The sequence below is a fragment of the Thamnophis elegans genome, chromosome 2 (assembly GCF_009769535.1).
Source record: "Thamnophis elegans isolate rThaEle1 chromosome 2, rThaEle1.pri, whole genome shotgun sequence".
Taxonomy (NCBI): domain Eukaryota; kingdom Metazoa; phylum Chordata; class Lepidosauria; order Squamata; family Colubridae; genus Thamnophis; species Thamnophis elegans.
This window is the reverse complement of record NC_045542.1, coordinates 103,883,364-103,909,399: the sequence shown is the minus strand read 5'-3', so window position 1 is coordinate 103,909,399 and position 26,036 is coordinate 103,883,364. Positions and strand designations below refer to the sequence as shown.

The window sequence follows — 26,036 nt, the reverse complement described above, 5'->3', positions numbered from 1 at the left end:
GTAGAATAATCAGATCCAAGGACCAGTGGTGGGTTTCAAAAAATTTTGGAACCTCTTCTGTAGGTGTGGCCTGCTTTCCGGGTCCACTGGTGGAACCTCTTCTAATCGATTCGGTAGATTTCACGAACCGGTTCTACCGAATAGGTGCGAACTGGTAGGAACCCACCTCTGTCTTATATCCTTCTGGTTGTATAACTAGAGAAATGTTAGGCTCCCTGAAATATGGATAATCACACACAGTGCATTTACACTTGATTTTTAGCATTAAAATCTGATACTTCTCCACTAAAATCATGGTCTCCCCACCCCCGAAATAAGACAGTGATACTCAGAAAGTTAGTGAAATTGAAGAGTGGATTAGCAAAGGTAGAAAGTCATAGCATGGGAGAAAAAGTACATAATCCCCTTCTACATCACTGTGGTCCACATCTGACTCCATCCTCCATCTTCTCTTTCAAAAAGGAAAATGTTTTCATGTAATTCCAGAATTAATTGCATCCATAAAATGCACTTCTCAAAAGTTTGGTTAAGCAGACCTTATTCAAGAACTTCAATTTTCTGGGTTTACAGTACACACTGATCCATAAACTGACCCCATTTTACAGGCTACTAATTTAAAACAGGAATGGGTAGTTTAAAGTGATTTAAGGAGTCACTGTAGGTGAGTTGGGCAGCTGCATACATTTGTTTAATAAATAAATAAAATATTTATTATAAAATAACACTGGAGGATTTTAAAATGAGATTGGACAACCGTTTGTCTGAAATGTAAGGTTTCCTGCTAGAGCAGTGGGTTTGGGCTAGAAAGCCTTCAAGATCCCTTCCAACTCTGTTATTCTATTATGTGGTTCAGTGTATCATGTGAACATAGGCCAGAGGTGGTATTAGGCAGGTTCTGACAAGTTCTGAAGAACCGGTAAATACCACCTCTGACTGGCTCTACCCCATCTATTCTCTGTCTCCCGAGTCCAAGCTGATTGGGAGGAAATGGGGATTTTACAATATCCTTCCCCTGGAGTGGGGAGGGAATGGGGATTTTACAGTATCCTTCCCCTGGAGTGGGGAGGGAATGGAGATTTTACAGTATCCTTCCCCTACCATGCCCACCAAGCCACGCCCACAGAACTGGTAGTAAAAAAAATTGAATCCACCACTGACATAGGCCATGTCTTACTTAACCCATTTCAGATCTGAAAGGAAATATAGAGCATTTTTTTAGATGAATTATGTCAAATAACTTAAAATAACTGCAGAAAATATTTATTTGCTTACTTTAAACATTTTCTGTCCTATAGAAGATACCCGGTTATTAATGTTGTCTTCTACAATTCTTTTATATAGGATGTTCCTGAGCTTGGCAGAGGACCCAATTCTTTTTTTAAAAACCCACAAATCAAAGACTTACCGTATTTTTCAGAGTATAAGACGCACCTTTTTCCATCAAAAAGAGGGTGAAAATCTGGGTTCATCTTATACAATGAATACAGCATTTTTGGCCTCCTGAAACGCTACCCCTTTGCAAAAATGGCCATGCATAGCCTTTAGGAGGCTTCCAGAGTGTTCCTGGGGGCTGGGGAGGGCAGAAATGAGCAAAAAAACAGGCCATTTTTTGCTCGTTTTTGCCCCCCCCCCCCAGTCCCCAGGAGCACTCTTAAGCCTCCTAAAGGCTATGCATGCCCTTTTTTGACAAAAAACAGGCCCATTTTCACAAAAAACGGGCTATTTTTGGGAGGTCTGCAGAGTGCAAAAACTTTTTTTTTAAATTTGCCTCTTCAAAATCTTGGTGCGTCTTATATTCCGGTGCGTCTTATACTCCGAAAAATATGGTATTTTCAGCATTTGCTGAAATGGCTTTTATGGCAAAGCTATTATTACAGAATGTTGTTCTAATGCCATGGTCAGATGTGTCATTACAATACTTTCTAAATCAGACAATTAGTTTTCGTTTACTTTTAAATTCCTAAATTCATGAATAGTTTCTAGTATTTTCAGTTCTATGAGCAAGGATGTTGGAGATTGAAAGAAAGAAAGAAAGAAAGAAAGAAAGAAAGAAAGAAAGAAAGAAAGAAAGAAAGAAAGAAAGAAAGAAAGAAAAGTGACAGGATAATTGATAATATTTCTTACTAATTCCCTGTTCATTTGTTTTTCAATCATGTAATATTTTGATTATTGATATCTGTCAGTCAGTGGTGGGTTGCAATTCATTTTACTACCGGTTTGCCCGATCCGGGCTGAACCAGTAGCAACCCACCTCTGCTGTAAGTGTTTGGTTTTTCAAATCCATAAAAAAAGATAACTTTCTAAGAATTTTATTTTCCTTTTCATTTCTGAATATCACATAAGTACTGAAAATCATGCCAGGTTTGATGGTGCTATTCCACTCATTCTTGGGTCCTGGAGAAAGCTACTGTATGAATAATATGGAAAAGCTAATTGGCATATTTTATTAAGAACTATCCTCTGTCCTAACAGCTTGCCTTCAAACACGATCTCACGTGTTGTGTTTATATTAAATGATGAACTGATGATAACATCAATCAGTAATGCAAAAGATCAGAAGCACTCTGCTCTTCCTGTTTCCTGTCTCCTTTTGTGTTAAGATCTGAAGTTCTTTTCTTGCAGATTGAGAGCCAGAATTTACTCTCAGTCAGAAGTCATCCCCAATACAAACTTAGGGGACAAATGTCAAAACAAACCTCATCCTTTCTATTTGGATGACCATTTTGTTTAAAACACACACGCATACACATTGGTAAGACTTTAAACATTGATGCGATGGCATGCAGGAGTGACCTTGGAAGAAGGGTGGGTGGGTGACTGTGGGGAAGAGATGCTGCCTAGAGAACAATAAGATTAAGGTGGGGGGAGTTTGCAGCTGCATAACAAGCAGAGAAAGAAACTCAGAAAGGATCCACCCTAACTTATCAGGCTATAAAAAGAGGTGGGAAGATGGAAGATTTCAGTCTTAACAAATTTCTGTTAGTTTAGCCTTGCAATGAAATAGAATTAGCTCAACTAGTCATGTTTCCTGTTTGATCAGCCTGGGAGGCTGACAATTAGCAAATAGCTAATAGCTGAGATAGCTTTAATATTCATTATCCTATATAAAGAAATAAGAGGAATAGAGAGGAGAGAAGGAAATTACTTGAGCAGAATGAGAGGCAGGATTTCCCTATGAAATGTCTTGCTCCTTCAACGGATGTCAAAGAATTTTGCCACTATGGGAGTAGATTTGTAGAGAGATGCTCCCTGTAAATCCGGGTTGGTTATTAAAAGGCAGCTAAAATTATTTTTCACTGCCTTTAAATGAATAGCAAGACATGATTTAACAAAAAGTGAAAGAAACACAAGGAGAAAACAAAAAAAAAACTATGATAAATTATTTTAACAGTAAACAGTTACAATATTGCATATACTTATCTAATGTTGTTATTGGAATACATATGTATTTCTATTATACTTATATAACTGTCATATTTTGAACCCACTGTATTTTATGTAAATGAGTCCCATATTTCAGTATACTTGTTGATACAACCTCTGTGTCTATAGGCAATCTGCTCAAAGGCAGCAAGTGTAATTTGATTCTCAATCCATTGAGTAAATGGGGCCATACACTTTCCAGGGCTGCAATATAAGTCTTTTGGCCATAGTTAAATGTTTAAAATGGGGAAAAGGCACAGGGAATCCATTTATGCTGTATGTTGTCAAATTCTAGTACTAGGTATGTAGTTCAAGCAAATACTATCCTCTGAAAATTAGTTTTTCTCACACAATCATAACTATATAATCTTTTTCCAAAAATTTAGCAAGTATTAGACGTGTTTTAAAGAAGCATTATCCTTATTGCACATTCAACAAAATGCTGCTTTTGACAGTACTTTTCTATACAAATATATTGGGCTCTAATATAAGCATTAATTTTGTTGGTTGCAAATTGTAACTTGAGTGATACTCTTGTTATAGAAGTTAAGACTTTCCCATTGTCTAGGCAATATAGGAATTTCTAATTCTTTATTCCATTCCTTTCTAAGCATCTGCATATCAAATTGATTTATTAATTACAAATATCTATAAAAATAATATGATTTTTTGTTTTGTTTTAAAGGATCTAATAGCTCAAGTACCTCAGAAGCTGAAAATACTGCTGGGCCAAAAAATGTTGTTAACAAATATTGTAGCTGTAAATATTGACATTGGACTACATCTGATAAAATATATCTTGACACAGCATACTGCATACTAAAAATTCATCTTCAGTTGGTCTAAAGTCAATATCCCCACTTCCATCACATTTTTCCATAACATCTTTTCCCCCAATTTTTAATGCAGGGTTGATTTTTCAATTTTGAAATATACATATGTAACACCTTTAGTTGGATGGATATTATTAGAGTTAAATATTCTAAAATTCTAGTATCTCTATCAATCCAGGTGGGTTAAGTAGAAGTACGAATGCCATAATCGTAATTAAAGATATGTTTGCTTTTGAATATACTTGCATTGGGTTGCAAGACTAAAGACACATGGATCCTTGGCTAACCTTGTACATTCTATAGGAAATTCTGTATTGCTATAGTTGATCAGCAGTTTTTCAAGGTTGAGCAAGGACTTGAGAAATAAAATGGTCCACAGAGGGAGAAGAAATATATAGTGATCATCTCCATTTTTAAAACAAATCAAGTTTTCATTTAATGAAGAAAGTATGAAATTCAGGCTCAAAATAGTTGAGATATTTGCTAACTGCCAGCATAATTCTAGTTCAGAAGTCAGCAAACCCAGTGATGTTCCAGTAAGATTGACCAGAAGCATCGGCACCACTGCATGTTCTCCTTTTGGATATGTCTTTTGTAAGGATTCTTTTCTATTTCCCTTGCAGGTACTTAGCAGACGTCTCTCCTTGAGTAGAGAATGCCTCTGTGAATAAGACTTTCTGACTGGTCTAGGTGTTTTGGGCTGCAGAAGGGATGGTCAGATTGACTTTTGGCATGTGCTATTGCTTCATCACCAAGCTAGTCCTGGTGGCTTGGCATATTCTGCTAACAATTGAGAAGACCTGTTCCTGGAGGGAAGGGGTCCCCCGCCTTCGCCTCTCATACCAAGGTATGTTTCATGTTACTCTTTTACTGTGTTCTAAGTATCGTGGTCTAATTAATGCAGATTGCTTCCCCTCTCCTCGGTCTTACCTTTGTATACTGTTCCTTCTCTTTTTCTGGTGTTTGCTAATCCATACCTTCATTTTCTGACCTCTGCTGAAACTGAAGCTTTCGGAAAAGAAAGTCACAGAAAGGGGATTCTCTCTTTTTCCTTACATTCTAATTTCAGTTGGCTAGCAAACAAACCAAGTGGGCCATTCTAGGTAAGTACAACATAAATGCCCCAATTATCAATGTCATCCAGGTGCTTTCCAAATAACCGGACTGTGGCTAATTCCCACTCTTCTATAGTATTGTTATGTTCCCTGAGAGGAAATCTTAAATTCTTCCTAAAAGAAATACTAGTATAACAGCTACAGGTAATCCTCATTTAGGGATTGCCTCACTTAGTGAACATTTGCAGTTATGATTAAAAAGTAACTTTATGATCATTCCTCAATTCCTCAATTCAAGGCCTTCATAAAGGAAATGAAAGCTAAAGTAAAATATAAGCACAGTTGTAGTTTCACTTAGCAATTGCTTCACTTAATGACTGAGTTATCAGTGGTTGTTAATTGAGGACTACCTATACTTACATATGCAGATTGTTTTCTGTCATACAGATACACATGCAAGCCAGCTCCTATCTTAAAATAAATCCAAGTTACACAACTTCATTATGGTACAACTGATTGATAAAAGATCAGGCTTGATTTAAAAATAGAGAAATTCAAGAGAATGTTTGTTGATTCTTCTGCTAAAGTAAATATCAATCAATTGGATGGAACAATGATACTCCTGAATGGCAGTCCTCTCTATAATTTGGGTCTGTGTAGTAACTGATATGGGACTCAGCAAACTATTATTGGAGAGCTGAAAGCAGCTTGAGGATTGAACCATGTTTTGGATTGGGGAGGAAGATGGCAACCTGGAACTCAACATAGACAAACCTGGAACAACAACCTGGAATTCAGCTAGACCAGCTATTGTTGCAGGCCATTGATCTAAACATTTGCAAAACATTTGCTTTGAGATATATTGCTAAGAGTTATTTTGGCAGCCCACAGAAGAAACCAATAGATCTGGATTTCTTTGAAAAGCACGAAGCTGAGGAGCAACTTTCTCCCAGTTCATGGTGCCCTAAGGTCTAGCAGATCATGTTAAAGATGCTTTCTTTTGGTCTTTACTGAAGGAAGTTCCCAGCCTTAGGAGGATCACGGGGGCAGCCCAGACAATGGCAGGAGGTGTGACTCAGAGATATCAAGCCAAGTTCAAGGGTGAAGAGGATGACAGGGTTTACATTATGAAAGCTTCCAGTGACGCCCTCTGTCCTGGAGCAGAAGAGGAAGGGGAGAGAGAAAGAAACAGATGGGCCTGCCAAGAGGAAATGAGACAACCCAAGGCAAGGGCTGCAAAGGAAAGATGTGCTTGAGAGAAGGAGGCCAAGAACAATAGCACACCGGGGCAGTGAAACAAATCCTTCCCAAGTGGCAATCAGGGAGACCACCAAAGCTGTAGCATGCAGATACAGAGATTCTCATCTAGCAGCAGGCTGGCTGAGCAGAGGATGCTCTTTCTTTCTCCTAAACAGCAGAGGTGGGCTAGGAATGTTTCCCCATTTGGTTTCTTGTTACAAGGTCCAACTTTATGGCCTTGGAAAGGATTTGACACAGTTCAAAAGCTTGCTTCCTGAACTTTGGATCCAAACTGATAAAAATAATAATGAGGGGTGCCTAGCAGTAGCCATCTCCAAGGTATTTGTGCATGAGCCATGATGACACAGTGGTTAGAATGCAGCATTGCAGGCTAATTCTACCAACTGCCATCAGTTCAATCCTGACTGGCTCAAGGTTGACTCAGCCTTCCATCCTTCCAGGGTTGGTAAAATGAGGACCCAGATTGTTGGAGCAATATGCTGACTCTGTGGACCACTTACAGAGGGTTGAAAAAGCACTATGAAGTGGTATATAATTCTAACTACTATTGCTATCCTCTATGCCCCCCTCCGTAGCTGCTTCCTTTAGCAGAGCATCAAATCTGGGTTGCAAAGATTCAGACAAGCCAGTAAATAGGATAGTTTTGTTCCACGACAACAAATGCTGACTCTGGGTTGCCATACAACTTAGGATGATGTATATCAACTGCAGTGCTGGATTCATATGTCTATAATAATAGCTTTTAATGAGTAAGCTCATTCTCAAGTGGTACCCACTTCCACTAACAATTCCATATGGAGCTTGCAACATTACTCTCTAATGGCTCATGGCTCCTATTTATTGTTCTTATGCTATCCACTACAGCTCATAAAGATGTTACTTTTAATATCAGCTTTCCTGCAGTTGCCGCTCTGGTGAAACAAGGCCAGTCTTCACCTTTCGGAGCTACTAAAGGGATAAAAACTTCAGGAATCTGTCATACTCAATGCTAGTGTATTTACAGAACTCTCTATTGTTGCTTTCCAACAATGGCATGCAATCAAGCCTCCATTGCTATTTTTAAATATTGTCTTTAGGCCCCTGGTAGGCTCCATGCTCTTTGTAGAAATAAAAATAAACAGATGCAGCTAAGGGCTTTTTTTTTTTTTTGAAAAGATGCCAAGTTTGCTCTCCTCTCTGAAAATACGATGGCATGGAATGTCCTGCAGAAACGGGCTAGAGAGGAAGTCAGGTAGCAAAGCATGAATTGGTTTCCTCTTTGACCCCTGAATTGCTACACCCCCTGACCAAATAGCATGTTTTCAGCGATTGTTATTGAATTCTTGATAGAAAGATCGGGAGCCAGGGGAGAGGAGTGGGAAGGAAAACAGGCCATTCCGAAGTCGTGATTTCAGTGCATATCTGAAACCTAATTACACTTCTGACTTCATTTAGGCTATAATGTGGCAGCTAATGTCACCAGGCCATTAAGAAATTTTTCTATGGAAAGGAAGAGAAAGCCTCCCCTTTAGTAGGAGGGTGGGATGAAATGTCTTCAAATACTGAATTCTGCTTCATCAGCTTGGCCAAAATGGGAAAGAACAAAAAAGGCTGAATTGATAATATCTTAAAAGATGAACCTCAAAAAGTTCTAATAAAAAGCACTCCCTTCAAACTTTGTGAAGACAACATTTCATATTAAGGCTGGCAAAGCATACGAAGATGTTGGAGCCCCTCTTCAGAGCTGAGGTTTCTATGTCTTCTTCAAAGGTCAACTTGGAAGCCATTTGGTAATTCCAGGAATTACCACAAGAGTTCCTTGGACTTGGGGTGACTGGCTTCTATTTGGAAGGAAGTTCATGTTACTGCCTTCCAGAATATTTATAAGACTGCAGCCTAAATCCAATGAGAATATATCGGAGGTATAAAATTGCAACCAAAAGGTTTCCTTTCCTTTGCATAAGCAGTCTGCTGGCTTTAAAAAAAAAATCAGAGCAGAGTCATTGATCCATATGTTGATATTTTTACAATTAATCTCTTTGGCCGGTTTTCAAAGATAAAGAAAAGTTAGATAAATGCTTATCCCTTTTGAGGGACTACAAAGATAAAAATCACCATTTCTTTGTCTACACTCTACCTTCTAGACCTGCTGAGATCAAACAGCTCCCGCCTGCTGTTGAACTCAGAGGCTGACCTTGCATTCCAGTCCCTCCTCCTGGATGAGAAGAGGGCTTGGCTGATGGTGGGAGCAAAGGACCGTGTAATTCTTCTGCAGCTTGACAGTCCTCACAGGGAGCCTCAGGAGGTAAACAAAAAACAAAAACAAAATAGGAAAGTTTGCTGTTTGGCCATGGCTTGGCTTGACTTGGCTTGGCTTGGCTTTGCTCTGCTCTGCTCTGCTCTACTCTGCTCTGCTCTGCTCTGCTTTGCTTCTTAAATACTAAAGGACAGCTAATGTGATCCTTGAGGTTGAACTAGGGGTGGGTTCCTGCCAGCTCTAACCTCTTCTATAGAAGAGGTTCCACAAATCTACAGTGCCATTTAGAACTGCCCAGCTGTCTCCCCACCGCCCGTCTGCACATCATCAAGATGAAGAGCAAGATGAGGAATTCTGGGAGTTGAAGTCCACAAGTCTTAAAGCTGTCAAGTTTGAACACCCCTGGGGTTTTTTTCCTAAAGGGTTAGGGGTGCAAGGGTCTTGTAACCTGACAGCTTTAAGACTTGCATGCTTCAAATGCCAGAGTTCCTGAGCCAACATTTTGGTTGCTAAGCAAGAACGTTGTTAAGTGAGTTTCATGACATTTAAGTGAGTTTTTATAAGTTGGCCACACCCACCCAGTCATATGGCTGGCAAGCCACTCCTACCCAGTCATATGGCCAGCAAGCCACTCCCACAAAGCAGGTCACACCTATAGAAGAGGTTCTTAAAAAATTTGAAACCCACCACTGGGTTGAACGCTGTGAGATGGATAAGGAGAATGAAGTAGAACCAAGGTCCTCGCAAACATCTCAGTTCTCAGCCATTTATGAAATGGCAAATAGAAGAAGTAGGAATTACCTCAGATTATTCTGCATCATGTTTTTCCCCATTTTAACTTGTGTTCCTAAGAATTATGAAAAAAAGGAAAAGAGAGAACAATTAAGGAGGAAATAGAATTTCCAGTAGAGGTTTTTTGGTATTCCAAAGGCAGGGCAGGCAGAACTTAGGTTTTTATGAGAGGAAGATGCAACAAAGTTTTTTTTTTTTTAATGACTTTCTGAATTTCTCTAGTCCTCACTGAATGTCCATTCATTCCACAACCATTCAAAGTTACAATAGTGCCGGATGAAGGGATTTAAGAATGACCCACAAAATTCTAATGGTTGCAATGCCTCTGTGGTTACGTGAACAACATTTGGGCCTGCCTACATTTATAATTGCCCCCCCCCATGCTGACCTTCATTATCCTCTTCACTTGCCTCACCTCTGGCTCAGCATCCTGGCCACTCGGGGGAAATGCTGCAAAAATGTCCACAGGCTGTTGGGTGAGAACTATGAGTGGGTGGGTGCCATACAGTATGCCTCACGCCACCACTGAAGAAATCCTTCTTTTGTGTACTGGCCAGGTCCTTTCTTTTTTCTTTTTTTGCATGCCTGCCAGAACGTCCTTTGTGTACCTGCCAGAGTCTCCTTTTGCATGCTGGCTGGGTCCTCCTTCGGCATGACAACCGGATCCTTCTTTTGCATGCCAGTCGTGACCTCTTTTTGTTTTTTTGCAAAAGAGGGGCCCGGTCAGCACACAAAAGGCCAGTGCAAAAAAAAAGGAACCTGGCTAGCACATGAAAAAAGGCTGACCCGAATGAAGGCCTCAGCTGAACTAGCACGAAAGAAGGCCCAGGCCTGTTGTGACACATGGTGTGGAAGATCTGTGGCAGTGGGCAGGGCTGGACGGTGAGGGCAGCTGGTGCCGGTGGATGGACAGGAAATCAAAAGGGCAGAGAAGAGGGAGATAAGTGGGTTGGGGTAGTTAAAGTGGAGGCAATCCATTGCCTTCTTCCAAGAATGGCTGGGATTCACCCAGTGGTGGGTTTCAAAAATTGTTGGAACCTACTCTGTGGGTGTGGTCTCCTTTGTGGTTTGCCACCCATGTGACCGGATGGGAGTGGCTTGCCGCCCATGTGACCGGATATGAAATTATGAATTAGTACTTAGGTTGGTCCAAGTAGCTATTCAGAAACTCTGGCATTGAAGCATGCAAGTCTTAAAGCTGTCAAGTTACAAGATCCTTGCCAGTGGTGGGTTTCAAAATATTTGGGAACCTCTTCTATAGGTGTGGCCTGCTTTCCGGGTCCACTGGTGGAACCTCTTCTTACCAGTTCGGTAGATTTGACGAACCGGTTCTAGAGAATAGGTGCGAACTGGTAGGAACCCACCTCTGGATTCACCCAACCATCATGTGGGATTTCCCCCACGAAAGCAATTGGGAGTGCAAGAACTAAGTGGAGCAGTCACATGACATTTCACTTAACAATACTGTAAAATTGCCAGTCACAATTAGAGTTATTAGGTGACGATTAATCCTTTATTTACATGAGAGGAAAAATGAAAACACGGGGAACCTTTTGTTTAAACAAAAGTGGAAACCATGTGCCCTACATAAGTTTTGGTTTGCCTTTTTTCTTTCCTTATCTTTCCTGTGGCTCCATTATACCTAATGAATATATGAATAAATATTGGGTGTTCTCCAAACTAGGTCAAAGATAAAGTATTGGGCCAATCCCATCCCATTTCCAGCATAGTCCAAATTAGCTTTAGAGTTAGACTGAAGATTGTGCCAAGCAATCCAAAAAGTTGCCTCATGGTACACGGGAACGAAGTAGCTGTCCTACATTTATGCAGCAACCCCTGGAACTAACTTTTGAAGCAACCGCGTGAGCTTCTGGAAACAAGACTGCTTTAGCTATTCAAAACAAGGAGCTTGGTAGATGCTTTCACACCCTGTAGAGCACCCATTTCTTAAGCATTTGTACTGCCCCACTAGACGTGGTTCAAAATGGCACATACAGAGGAAATCCCAAAGAAGAAGAAAATCCTCTTCTAAAGCGCTTTGCACTGGAACAAAATAACTCTTATAGTATTATTTGCATTGGGGGGAGTGTTTATTCATTTGTTTAATAAACATATATTTATTATCTTCCTTTTGTTTTTATTTCCAGGTCTTCTGGCCAGCTCCTAAGGAGCAGGTGAAGCATTGCAAGCTAGCTGGGAAGAATCCTGAGGTAATGAAGATTTTCAGGCCCATGATTTGAGCCATCAATCGGCAATCTGAAGTCTTTGGTCCTGCAAAGCCCTCTTTTGCAAACTCTGAAGAACTGCAGCACATTCAGCTGCAACAGGCCAATTTTCAGTAGCACATTTCTCCCCCCCTCTAATTATTCCTTAGGATTGGTATGATAGGCATCTGTTCATCCTCCTTTTGCATCAGCCCAGCATCATCTGCCTTGCCACACAATTTAGACAGTGGCCAAACCAATGGAACTCTATGTTGTGTTATGGCCTTCAGTGTAACATTAGTAAGATCCATCCTGTGCTTTCCAGCCGCACGGTGCAAATGAAGAATGCCAGGCAGTTAACACAAAGGGTTGTCCCCCTGGGCATGGGAGAGTTGATGGATTATCTGGGCAGCATCTGAAGTGCTGAAGTGCGAACAATTCAAACGGACATGCTGTAAACCCAGTGTTTCTCAACCTTGGCAACTTTAAACTGTATGGATGCTGGCTGGGGAATTCTGGAAGTTGAACTCCATGCAGCTTAAAGTTGCCAAGGTTGAGAAACACTAGTGTAGGATGATTAGATATATTTAACATTAGGCAAATAGTCTTCCGCTCAAATGGCATTTGCCTTTTTTACCTTTGACTGCACTCTAAATCTACTCTAGGCAATGTCTCCATCTTCTGGAGCAGCTCTGGGAGGTCAGTGGGATGCCTAACTAAAGGTACATCCCATTTGCTGGGAGATGCTGTTCTCTTAGCAAATAATAAACCTAATCAGGTGATATCTGTTAAGTTCGGAACTGACCAGATATATGGGTTTGTTTTTTTCTTCCATGGAAAGAGTGCTCAGGCGAAGCAGAGTTTGTCTAAGTGTAACCTACCCATCTTTCTGTGCTTTCCAGACAGAATGTGCCAATTTCATTCGCTTTCTGCAGCGTTTCAACCACACTCATGTGTTTGCCTGTGGAACTGGCTCCTATCAACCTGTGTGTGCCTTCATCCAACTCAAAGCTGGAGCAAAGGTGAGTCTCACTCACCAGGCTGGAACTATAAACAGTTAGCTTGAAGCAAAAGTTTTTGGCAATAAATTCTAAATGCCCTACTATTGCTGTACTATCCACCCATCTATTTTCTCTCTTGCTCTCAAACTTGGGAATTGTAGGTTATTGTTTGCAACTGTCATTTTAATCTTTGTGCATTCATGTATGTAAATAAACCAGAGGTAAAATGTTTATCCACCCACCAGTCCTTTCCCTGAAAATTAGATGAGCCCTTACTACAGTGGTGGGTTTCAAAAATTGTTTGAACCTACTCTGTGGGTGTGGCCTCCTTTGTGGGAGTGGCTTGCCACCCATGTGACCAGATGGGAGTGGCTTGCCGCCCATATGAAGATGCCGACGACACTTGTCAGAACCACTTTAAATTACCTCACACAGAGCACTGGCATGCATAAGAATATGATGTAAACTTGTTTTTTAAAAGGCATCTTTGGTTTGCATTAAAACAACTTCAACACACGCAATGTTCTGATTGCACCACAAACACAGTAGTCATCCTTACCTTTCACAGAGGCACTGAGTTTTATAAATATGAGCATGATAGTGTAGAATAATCATATCTAAGGACCAGTGGTGGGTTTCAAATTTTTTTGGAACCTCTTCTGTAGGTGTGGCCTGCTTTCTGGGTCCACTGATAGAACCTCTTCTAACCGGTTCGGTAAATTTGATGAACTGGTTCTACCAAATAGGTGCGAACTGGTAGGAACCCACCTCTGCCTTACTACCTACTTGTCAATCTTGGCTCAGAGAATGACCTGAGCATCTGTCCATGCCCCCTTTTCAGACCAGTGAAGAAATTCTAACATTTACAGACAAAACCAGTCTTTCTTGGTAATCAGTCTCCTCGGCATTGATTCTGCCCTCTCTCTTCTTCCCTCACTGAATATAGTAAAGAAATAAATCTTTTTGCCTGGATATGCTCCATAGATGTCCATCCGACTCCATGCTATTTCAAGGGTCACCTTTAGCATTAGTGTTATAAAAGTTTTTAAAATAAAAATGTATTTCTTTTTTATTGTTGTAAGTCACCTAGAGGGATCCCATAGTGGATGGGTGGCAAATAAATTTAACAAATAAATAAATAAAAGGAAAGGAAAAATAATGGATTTCATATATTTCTTAATGCTCATATTCCCTAATCTGCTTTGCTACATGATAGAGCATAATTAAATCTATTTTTTTTAAAAAAAAACACAAATCTGGGTAGAATAGGTAAGAATAAGCAAATGCCAGCTGTCACATACATACTAATGGAGTAGGATGAAAAAAATCAGTAAGTCAAAAATACCATATTATAGGCCTGGATGATTTATCATTCAAACTCCTAAAACTTAATCCTTTCTATGTTCAAAGAACAAGGATACTTCACTGGAAGAAAAAGATGGTTACAATTATGGGATAGCACCTTCCTGTCTCCTGTTCAGGAAGTCTAAAGGTGCCCCTTTTGGACTACTGAGCCTTTTCTTTTGAGGGTCTCCAATTCCTTAATGCTTCTCTTACTCTTTAAACCAAACTGAAGTGCTTTCTTATTGCAGGAATCAGGAATATTGGCTATGCAGCTGATGACCCACTCCACAGGATCTGGGAGAGGCAAATGTCCGTATAGCCCCCATGAGCATTTTGCAGGACAGCTAATAGGTAAGAGCACCTGTGAACTGAAAGCTGCAACAGAAACCTAGACAATGTAGGCATAGGAAGAGCCCATACAGCATCTCTGCATGTGTGTGTGTATACCCATGAAATAGCTTTTCCTAACTTGGTAATGTCTAGATATGTTGGATCGCCTCTCCTAAAACAGCATGGCTATTGACTTTGTTGACTGAGAAATACAGGACATGTGGTCCTATCCACACAAGGATCATGAATCAGATTGGGGCAGTTATTAAAGGTAGCTTTGACAATATATATTCTCCTCCTTTATCAGTTGAGCCAGGGAAATAGGTATGTATTTAGTGTCACAACCCCTGGTATGCCCAAATATGGGAGGAAGCATACTGCTTCCTTTTTCTCTCTATCGGCTCATCACAAGAGACCATCACGACAGAAAGCCATTATTTTTACTGCTGCCTTTGTTACATTTGTGTTGCATTTGTGCTGATAAATAAATAAAGGGAGATTAGTATAGATCTATGATAAAGGAGGAGAACCTTGTGGCTTAGTGGTTAACACAACTGCTTAATATGTAATACAGCACAGGTTCAAATCCCAGAAAGGGTATGGCTAGTTGATGAGAGCTAAATCGCTTGAAATAGATCTATACTAGTCTCCCTTTATTTATTTATCAGCACAAATGCAACACCTTGGCACCTTGTTGTTCATTGCATATCTTGTAAATAAATAAATAAATATATATACATACATACATACATACATACATACATACATATATATATATATATATATATATATATATACACACATACATACATACATACATACATACATACATACATACATACATACAGCCATTCAACAGAGATATCTGTTGTATTTTTCCCATGATACTGTGTCTTATCTCAGGAAGCACTTTATCTGTTGAAAGCCAGGAGAAAGGCACCAGCTGTATGCTAGCTCACTTTACATTCCTCGCTCAAAATGTACAGAATAAAATTATGAGAGGCATCCTTTTGTGTGGTGTGTGTGCAAGGCAGATATTCATATGCATATACAGTTGTAGGTTGGGACTCAACTGCTTTGAAACTCATTGAATTTGGTACTCAACACATTTTTATGGGAAAATTTAGTCCCAGTACTCATCATTTGTTTTGTACTCAATGCACAAGCTAGAATTTGCCAATGTCAATTGCCTTGTGACTCACTACATTATTCCTTATGGGAAAAATTTGTTTGGTACTCATCATTTTTTGTACTCATCGTGCTACCCAGAATCAATTAACAATGAGTACTGTGGTACCAGTCTACATAAAACATAGTCTATTCATTAGCATACACTATACATCAATTTAATGATTTATGAATGATACCGATAAATGCTCATATATAAAATAAAGTGTACAAGAGAAAGAAGATGCAAGTGTTTTATCCATGGATTTCTCTCCTGGGTTTCCTAGATGGGGAACTTTATTCAGGCACCTCCACTGACTTCATGGGAAGCAATGCTGCTTTCTTCCGAACTCATCTTGACAATCCTGAACAAAACTACATCAGGACGGAGCAGAACCAAGATGATTGGTTAAATGGTATGTAAGGAAGGTTACATTTTTAGAAAACTCTAAAAGTTTTAAAACACAGTTATTTAGTGAATGTGCATACCCCCAACTATTCTTATGGATTCCAACAGTTTGCATAGTAGTCATAAAACATAAACATTGAGAAATACAGAAAGAAAATATATAAATAACCATTATAATTATACAAGAATACTAACAGAGAAACAGCCAGTCCTCAGATCTCCTACAGAAAAAAATTGATTCTCACTATGTTCTGGAAGGCTATCACTAAAGAGATCATCCTAGCATTGGGAATTACAGGGGGCTATTCTATAATCTTTTTAAATACCCTGGATGAAGAATATTTTCTGGCATCATAAAAATGGGACACCACCACTAGTGGCTTCCCCAGAGAAGATCATCTCAGATGGAACAACTCAGTTTAGAGCAGGGGTGGCTCAGTGGTTAGAGTACAGTACTGCAGGCTGCTTCTGCTAACTGCTGGCTGCCAGGCAGTTTGGCCGATCAAATCTCACCAGGCTCAGTCTTCTATCCTTCAGAGGTGGGTAAAATGAGAACCCAAATTGTTGAGGGCAATATGCTGACTCTGTAAACTACTTAGAGAGGGCTGTAAAGCACTATGAAGCAGTATATAAGTCTAAGTGCTACTGCTATTAGAGCAGAACAGCGATTCTATTGGCACTTTGGCAGCAAGCCAAGCTATATAGGGTTTTATCAGTCAAAACTGGTATTTGGAATTGCATCCAGAAATCTATTGCAATATTCACTCTTTTAATAGAAGAAATGGGCACTTTAGATCTGAATATCCCTCCTTGCAAAGCCGGTGTTTATTTTTTATATATATTTTATACATATGTGTGTGTGTTTGTGTGTGTGTGTGTGTGTTTTAAAACAAACAAACATAAATACACACAAAGTATAAAAACCTTTCTCCAATTACTTACAGTGTGTCAATTGGTTACAAAACTTTTGTGCTTCCTCACAATAGGTTTAAGGTTTAAGGTTTAAGGTTTATTAACATTTATAGGCCGCCCTTTTCCCTGAGGGGACTCAGGGCGGCTTACATAAGATCGGGGGAGGGAAATACAAACAGTGACGTAGACAAACATAGAGTAAAATAATGAGCAACTTTCATTCATCATTCGGGAGGGGCGCTTATCTTTGTCCCCAGGCCTGACGGGCTAGCCAGGTCTTAAGGGCTATGCGGAAGGCCTGGACGGTGGTGAGAGTACGAATCTCCACGGGGAGCTCGTTCCAAAGGGTCGGAGCTACTACTGAAAAGGCTCTCCTCCTTGTAGTTGCCAGCCGGCACTGGCTGGCAGATGGAATACGGAGGAGGCCCAATCTGTGAGATCTAATTGGTCGCAGGGAGGTAATTGGCAGAAGGCGGTCTCTCAAGTACGCAGATCCACTACCATGAAGGGCTTTATGGGTGACTAGTAGCACCTTGAAGCGCACCCGGAGATCGACAGGTAGCCAGCGCAGCTCGCGGAGGATAGGTGTTATGTGGGTGAACCGAGGTGCACCCACGATCACTCGCGCGGCCGCGTTCTGGACTAGCTGAAGTCGCCGGATGCTCTTCAAGGGCAGCCCCATGTAGAGCACATTGCAGTATTCCAGCCTAGAGGTCACAAGGGCCCGAGTGACTGTTGTGAGAGCCTCCCAATTCAGGTAGGGTCGCAACTGGCGCACCAGGCGAACCTGGGCAAATGCCCCCCTGGTCACAGCTGACAAATGGTGTTCAAAAGTCAGCTGTGGGTCCAGGAGGACTCCCAAGTTGCGGACCCTGTCTGAGGGGTATAATGTTTGACCCCCCAGCCTGAGAGGTGGAATACTTGCTGAATTGGTGGGAGGGAAACACAACAGCCACTCGGTCTTTTCCGGGTTGAGTACAAGCTTGTTAGCCCTCATCCAGTCCATAACGGCCTCAAGGCCTCGGTTCATCACGTCCGCCGCTTCATTGAGTTGGCACGGGGCGGACAGATACAACTGGGTATCGTCCGCATATTGATGGTATCTTATCCCGTGCCTGCGGATGATCTCTCCCAGCGGTTTCATGTAGATGTTGAATAGTAGGGGGGATAAGACCGAACCCTGAGGCACCCCATATGTTAGGGGCCTAGGAGTCGATCTCTGCCCCCCCACTAACACCGACTGCGACCTGTCTGAGAGGTAGGAGGAGAACCACCGCAGCACGGTGCCTCCCACTCCCACCTCCCGCAGTCGTCGCAGAAGGATACCATGGTCGATGGTATCAAAAGCCGCTGAGAGGTCAAGGAGAACCAGGATGGAGGGATGTCCTCCATCTCTGGCTCTCCAAAGATCATCGGTCAATGCGACCAAAGCGGTTTCTGTGCTGTAACCGGGTCTGAAGCCTGACTGGAAGGGGTCAAGATAACTTGCTTCCTCCAAGGACCGCTGGAGCTGGAAGGCCACCACCTTCTCAACAACCTTCCCAAGAAAGGGAAGGTTGGAGACTGGACGATAGTTATTAAGAACAGCTGGATCCAAAGATGGCTTCTTCAGGAGGGGTCTCACCACCGCCGCTTTTAGCGCGGCGGGGAAGTTCCCCTCCCGAAGAGAGGCGGTAACAACCGCCTGGATCCAGCCTCGTGTCACCTCACTGCTGTTAGTAACCAGCCATGAGGGACACGGGTCCAGTACACAGGTGGAGGCACTTACAGCCCTCATGGCCTTGTCCACATCCCCAGGGGCAACATCTTGAAACTCAACCCAGAGGTGGTCTACTTCATCCTCTTGTGCCTTGGCTGGAACTGCAGAGATGGAGTCCAAGTCCGACCGAAACCGAGCAATTTTGTCCGCTAAGAATTGGGCATAATCCTCAGCTCTGCCCTGCAGGGGTTCCCCCACTTCCCTCCTATTTAGTAGGGAGCGGGTTATCCTAAACAGGGCAGCTGGGCGGGACTCAGCGGATGCAACCAAGGTGGCTATATAAGATCTTTTCGCTGCCCTAAGTGCCCTGGTGTATTCCTTGGTGCTGGTGGTTACCATTGCTCGGTTCGATTCGGACTTATCGAACCTCCATAGGTGCTCTAGGCGTCTCCTCCGGCGCTTCATCTCCCGGAGTTCCTGGGTGAACCAAGGAGGTCTCCGGGATCCGCCGCCTCGGAGGGGCCGTAGTGGCGCAATCCGGTCGAGGGTCTCCGATGCTGCCGAGTGCCAAGCAGCAACCAGAGTCTCTACCGGACTGTGGGCGAAAGTATCAGGGATGACCCCAAGCTCTGTCTGGAACCTTAACGGCTCCATAAGTCGCCTGGGGCGGAACCACCTGGTCGGTTCCTCCTCCCTACAGTGGGGGTTTGGTCTCCGGAAGTCAAGCCTCAGTAGGCAGTGGTCTGACCACGACAGGGGTATGATGTCGTTACCCCTCAGACCAAGATCACAAATCCAATAGTCTTCACTTGCAATTTACATAAAGTCTCATATCATCAATCTAATATATATGTATACAATTATTATGATTATGAAACATTCATTTGATTATAGCTGATTATTACAGTTATTATTATTTATGTAAAGTATTCTAAATTTGAAATAAATTTATATTATGGCATTTCATTACATCATCCTGAAATCATCCGATAGTATTACATCTTTATATTCTATTCTATATAGAGTTATTAATCTTTTATAACAAAGCTTTTCAGCATCCTCTTCATAGTCCTCACTTACAATTTGTGTAAAAATTCATATTATCAATCTAGTGTGTATATATATATATATATACATTATTATCATTATTAATCATTTAACTATAACTATTATTACCTTTTTAAATACATAATACTCTAAATTTAACTGTTTAACTTAGTTTTTATTATAACATTGCATTTCATCATCCTGTGTCCTTCCAGTAGCAGTGCAATCCTATATCTCTTGCCATTTGTAGTATTTGTATTCTAATTGTTTTCTTGATAAATCTTATTTGGACTTCTCTTGGCACCTTGTTGTTCATTGCATATCTTGTAAAGATGCGAAACCCTCCAATTGTTCCTTCCATCACCTTGCCTTTAGTTACCACCGATACTTCTGCCAGAATTTATCTCATTGTTTCTGCCAGATTTTCTCCCTTTCCTTCTTCCATGTTTTGAAGTTTGAGATAGAGTTCCAGTTCGTTAATCTCTCCTTTCAACACTCCACTCCTGTCATTTCCAACCACGCTCCAGAGCCGGTGTTTATTGAGGCCCATGCCATTCCTGATACTTACAGCCATGAGGATGATAAAGTCTACATCTTTTTCCGGGAAACTGCAGTGGAAGCTGGACAATGGGAAAAAAGGCGTATCCATGCTCGTGTGGCCCGCGTCTGCAAGGTAAGCAGTGAGTGCTTCTTGTGTAGCTATTTAACTGATGTGCTATCTGAATATTTCCTGGGAAGCAAGATCTGAACAATGGCATTTTATCCCCTAGCAAAAGGTATTTAGCACTATAGATAAATTAAGCATCTCTGTAGATACTATGGTACACAGTACTGCTTCTGGAAGATGGATGTCAGCCACCAGCAGTCAATGTTAGAACATGGGGTTAAAATATGATTATTTCCTGCATTGGAGGCATCCAGTCTGAATTTTGCTCCAGCTTGAAACAATTTTGAAACACAGCTGGGAATTTTGCCAGAGCAGGGGTCTTTCATAATGCAGAAATAGTAGTCTAATTCAAAATAGCTACATGTTGACAGGGTGTCTGAGATTGTTCAGACATTCTGAAATCTAGAGTGCATAAGTCATGACATCACTTAAATGATGACTGCCTTTAGAGGGCAGTTGAGTGCGACTGTCAGTCAGGAAAAAGCTTTTTTTTTGCATACACTTGCATTTCTGTTGGTTTCCCTGTAAGTCAAATGCTTACATGAGCAAGCTCCTGAGTCTTGTGGCTTCCTTCTTGCAAATATCTGTGTTCAACGTACAAGTATCTGCCAGAAGCTTACATAATATAAAGGACGTCAGCAGAGGATGGATCATATCAGAGGTGAAATCTAGCAGGTTCTGACAGGTTCTGGAGAACCGGTAGCGGAAATTTTGAGTAATTTGGAGAACCGTCCAATGCCACCTCTGGCTGGCCCCAGAGTGGGGTGGGAATGGAGATTTTGCAATATCTTTCCCCTGCCACACCCACCAAGCCACGCCCACAGATCCAGTAGTTAAAAAATTTGAATTTCACCACTGGATCATATCCACATGACTCAGGGTGAATGTTTGCCGTGACCCGTCAAAACCGCGCTCGACTAAGCCGTGCCCGATTAAACCGTGTCGCTGACGTCATCAACAGGGCGACAACAGCCAGCGCGGAGAAAGAAGGGCGCTTTAAATAGCGCTTTGAAAGCAAGCCGATTCAACTTAAGGTAAGGGTTAGCTTTAGGGTTAGGTTAAGGGTTAGGGTTAGGTTTAGGGTTAGGTTAAGGGTTAGGGTTAGATTTAGGGTTAGGATTAGGTTTAGGGTTAGGTTTAGGGTTAGGGTTAGGGTTAGGTTTAGGGTTAGGTTAAGGGTTAGGGTTAAGTTTAGGATTAGGTTTAGAGGGGTTAGGTTTAGGTTTAGGGGTTAATTTTAGGTTTAGGGTTTACAGCATGCTTCTGTCTCCGCGCTGTTGTCGCCCTGTTGATGACGTCAGTGACGCGGTTTAGTCGGGCGCGGTTTAGTCGAGCGCGGTTTTGTGGTGGAACCAATGTTTACAGACCCAGGCAGGCTTTCTTAAAACACAAGAAGGTGAATGCTGTCCAACCATTAATAGAGAGGCAGAGGTGAATGGTGCACATTTAAGAATATCCCTGGATAAAACATGCACTGGAAAGATGTTCAAATTCCTTTAATTTAACTCAGCACCATTTCTCTAGGAAAAACAGGAAAAGTACAGTATCTGCCTCTCTATTAATGGTTGGACAGTGTTCATCACCTTGGGTTTTAAAGAAAGCCCACGTGGGACTGTAAACATGATGCAATGGATGCATTCAAAGTAATCACTTAAGAGTACTGGAGAGCAGTTGTGGATGGACTTGAAAATTATGCTTGACCTATCCCTGCTTCTGTTTGGCAGAACGATATTGGTGGGAAGCATAGCCTTATCAATCGCTGGACCACTTTTCTTAAAGCACGGCTGATCTGCTCTATCCCAGGTCCCCAGGGCACCGAAACACATTTTGATCAGCTGGGTAAGGTTACTTGCGTATTGAGAGCTGCCCTTTCTAGAATAGAGTCTGCGATCCTAGCTGAGGGGGGGGGGGGATGTTATTCAAAGGTGTTCCCTAAATTGGGTGTGTCCTGCTGTATTCTAGAAGACGTCTTCCTCCTTCAAACCCGTAATATACAGAACCCTCTGGTTTATGGCCTCTTCACAGTTTCCAGGTAAGCAGAAACATTTACAATGAATATGACAAAAGAAAAGAATTGTTTGTGGCCATGGATCAGCAGGAATGAAAATAGTGCTTATTATACTAATAGTATAAGGTTTCCTGCTTTAGCAGGGGGTTGGGACTAGAAGGCTTCCAAGGTCCCTTCCAACTCTGTTATTCTGTTATTTCAGTTATAGAATGCATGCACATTAATCCATATGAATGGATTGATACACCGAAACAAGATTCTGCTGTAGCTCTTTCAAATTCCTGCAGAAATGGTGCCTGTCACTGTCTCCTACCTGACTGGATGAAGGAGGAGGCTGCTGGGAAGAACTAAGGCAGTGATCCCCATGTCTCAGTGCTCCCATAATCTTCAGCTTTAACTGAGTTAAGGAATGTCCTGGAAGAAAATTGATGAGAGCAAAGCCCCCACTGTTAAAGATGAGAAGAGCAGTGAGAATGCTTTTGAAACAAAATGGCTTTCTGAAGGTCATCTTCTCTAAGGTCACTTCAGGCATTCTGCCTTCCCATTTCATGACCTTTAAATGAGTTAGAAAGTCTTTTCTAAGGCAGAAATCTTTCAAGGGCATGTTTGGGCAGAATGGTACAAAGAAATATCTCTTGGACTGATTTATGTATCAATACTCTCCATCTCCCTACATTATTCTTTTTCTTTCCCCAGTGGCATTTTTAGTGGTTCTGCAGTGTGCGTTTATTCCCTGGCAGCCATTCGAGCTGCCTTCAATGGACCTTTTGCACACAAGGAAGGCTTTGATTATCAATGGGCTGAATATAAGGGACGGATCCCTTACCCTCGTCCTGGAACAGTATGTACATAAAACTCTCCTTAGTCACTTTTTCTCTAACTTGTTCATATAGAGACTGACTAGGGAAAATATTTGCTGCTGCTGAGAGTTAAACTACTGTAGGTTGTGAAAGAGACGCGGTGGCTCCGTGGCTAAGACGCTGAGCTTGTCGATCAGAAAGATCAGCAGTTCGGCAGTTCAAATCCCTAGCACCATTAACGGAGTGAGCTCCCGTTACTTGTCCCAGCTTCTGCCAACCTAGCAGTTCGAAAGCATGTAAAAATGCAAGAAAAATAGGAACCACCTTTGGTGGGAAGGTAACAGCGTTCTGTGCACCTTCGGCATTTAGTCATGCCGGCCACATGACCACAGAGACGTCTTTGGACAGCGCTGGCTCTTTGGCAGAGATGAGCACCGCCCCCTAAAGGTGGGAACCACTAGCACATATGTGTGAGGGGAACTTTACCTTTACCTTTAGGTTATTTCTGGGAGTTTTCTAATCCCACCTGGGTAACAAGGGCTCTTCAAGGCCTCCTTTCCCTGCATGATTCATTTCTGAGATGACTAATCGGGGTCCTGGATCCACTCACGGGTTCCATAAATGGTTTGTCCCAGGAAATTTCACCAATCTGTAAGTAGAGAGGTTTAGAAAATGCAGAACATTATCACAGCCCAGGAAAGCGATCATGCCATATGCAGTCATACATGACAATTGATGAAAAATTGCCTGAATTGTGATATTAATAGATTTAGCCGCCTTAAAACACAAGACTATGTTTTGTGGAGTTAATACTTTTGCATCATTCTTTTTTCAATGTCCGTTCTTCCTGCCAGTGCCCCAGTGAAACATATGACCCATTCCTGCAGTCAACCAAGGACTTCCCCGACGAAGTGATTAGCTTCATGCGCAGTCATCATCTGATGTGGGACCCCATCTATCCACTCCACAGGAAGCCCGTTCTGATTAGAGTCAATGTGCCTTTCAATATCCGGCATCTGTTGGTGGACAGAATGGAGACAGAAGCTGGACATGTTGATGTTCTCTTCCTTGGAACAGGTAGAGGAGTTCAAGCAAAGATATTCTGATCTTAGTGTAAGTCACAGTTTGAAATGATGCTTGACTTATTCGACGGGCAAAGGAAAGTGAAGAAAGAACTACTAGATGGCAACACTAGGTGTACAATTTGGTGCTTTCATGTGATCAGCAACACTATGGTTTTTCTAGGATTGCTCACTTTTAACAGCAAATATTGCTTGAGACTTTAAAATAAAGGTGAGTAGAACCTGAGCCTATGTGTTGAGCTGTAAAAGCATTATCTAAATTGGTTGATGATAATTTGAGGGAGACTAATGGTGGAAGCAACTCTCCCCCCTTTCATTTGTACAGTGGAAGGAAAATCATCATCAGCATCAGCATATTTGATTCTTTTGTCAATATAAGCACTGCCATTGCCATCATCATGGTTGGTCACATAGACAGCCAGATGTTTAGACTGGATTTGGCATTTTTATGCACCGATCGAACCCTTCTCAGAAATTTGGCATAGGCAGTTGTCTGATGGTGTTAAAGGTATTGTTGCGTGATGTAAGCTATTGTAAATAATGCTGCCTCCTGCAATTGACTGATGGAGATTTTGTCAACACCAATGGAATTGAAAAGGTGCTCCAGATGTTTTGGGATTGCACACACCTATTTTTGCTGGTACTATGTTTCCTTTTTTGTCACAGTCATTCCACTTCTATTGTCAGGTCTTTGAAGCGTATTTTTCGGTGTATAAGGCGCACCCTTTTCCCTGAAAAAAGAGGCTGAAAATCTGGGTGTGTCTTATACACTGAATACAGCATTTTTTGCCTCCCAAAACCCCACCCCCTTCACCAAAATGGCCAAGTATAGCCTTTAGGAGGCTTCCAAAGTGCTCCTGGGGGCTGGAGAGAACAGAAATGAGCGAAAAACGGGCTGTTTTTTGCTCAATTTTGCTCCCTCAGCTCTCAGGAGCCTCCTAAAGCCTCCTAAAGGCTATGCATGCCTGTTTTTGACAAACAGGCCTGTTTTCACAAAAAATGGACTGTTTTTTTGCTTGTTTTTGCCCCCCTCCAGTCCCCTCTACAAGCCTCCTAAAGGCTATTCATGCTCTTTTTTTAAAAACAAAACCCGGCCATTTTGGGAGGTCTGCAGAGTGCAAAAACTTTTTTTTAATTTGCCTCTTTAAAACCTTGGTGCGTCTTATAGTCTGAAAAATACAGGTATGTTGTCATTTTCTTCATTTCTTTTTCTTCTATTCTCCTGTCTCCAGATACTGCCAGGTCCACTAATTCAAAAAATTAAAAATAAAAAAGAAGTCTGATTTTTAGTTTATTTCTTTTTTCTTTGGAATGATCTTTTCTCCACTCCTTTTCCTTCCAATGGATTGTAGAAGAATTCCAGTGATGAGCACAGTATCTTCCACCCTGCATCATTGCTTCAGAAAAACAATACAGTTCTGCTGTAAATTGCTGCTTTTCCTTCTCCTTTACTGACAAGCTTAGCACATATCTATTTTGGCCCAGAGTATCAGTTGGGATTGTTTCTGCTCTTCAGTACTATTTAATTGCTTCAGAGGCCTGGTTACAATTCCCTTGTTAAGTAATTGGAATTAAATGCTATCCCTTTGAGCCAGACTATTGAAGTATTCACAGAGCCTCTAAAACATCAAATTCATTGTAAGCAATTAATAGCTGCCACTTTAAAATATATTAAAAACATAAAACAGTGCTAAAAGGATAGAATTTCCATTTCAACCAAAAAATATGAAAGCATCAATTCATTGCATTATGCCTAACAAAAAATTA

The 26,036-nt window shown here is 41.5% G+C and overlaps 1 protein-coding gene across 1 annotated transcript in view; it reads left to right on the top strand.

Annotated features, from left to right (window-relative positions):
* The first annotated feature begins 4,967 nt into the window (after positions 1 to 4,967).
* The window catches only part of LOC116504226 (semaphorin-3D-like), a 29,628-nt gene continuing 8,559 nt past the window's right edge, over positions 4,968 to 26,036 (top strand). Inside the window, exons 1-11 of the mRNA XM_032211115.1 lie at positions 4,968 to 5,103; positions 8,695 to 8,855; positions 11,747 to 11,809; positions 12,706 to 12,825; positions 14,397 to 14,499; positions 15,933 to 16,061; positions 20,240 to 20,385; positions 22,104 to 22,218; positions 22,342 to 22,411; positions 23,084 to 23,228; positions 24,042 to 24,264. Coding sequence (XP_032067006.1) covers positions 4,968 to 5,103; positions 8,695 to 8,855; positions 11,747 to 11,809; positions 12,706 to 12,825; positions 14,397 to 14,499; positions 15,933 to 16,061; positions 20,240 to 20,385; positions 22,104 to 22,218; positions 22,342 to 22,411; positions 23,084 to 23,228; positions 24,042 to 24,264 — 1,411 coding nt within the window. The remainder of the gene's footprint in view (positions 5,104 to 8,694; positions 8,856 to 11,746; positions 11,810 to 12,705; positions 12,826 to 14,396; positions 14,500 to 15,932; positions 16,062 to 20,239; positions 20,386 to 22,103; positions 22,219 to 22,341; positions 22,412 to 23,083; positions 23,229 to 24,041; positions 24,265 to 26,036) is intronic.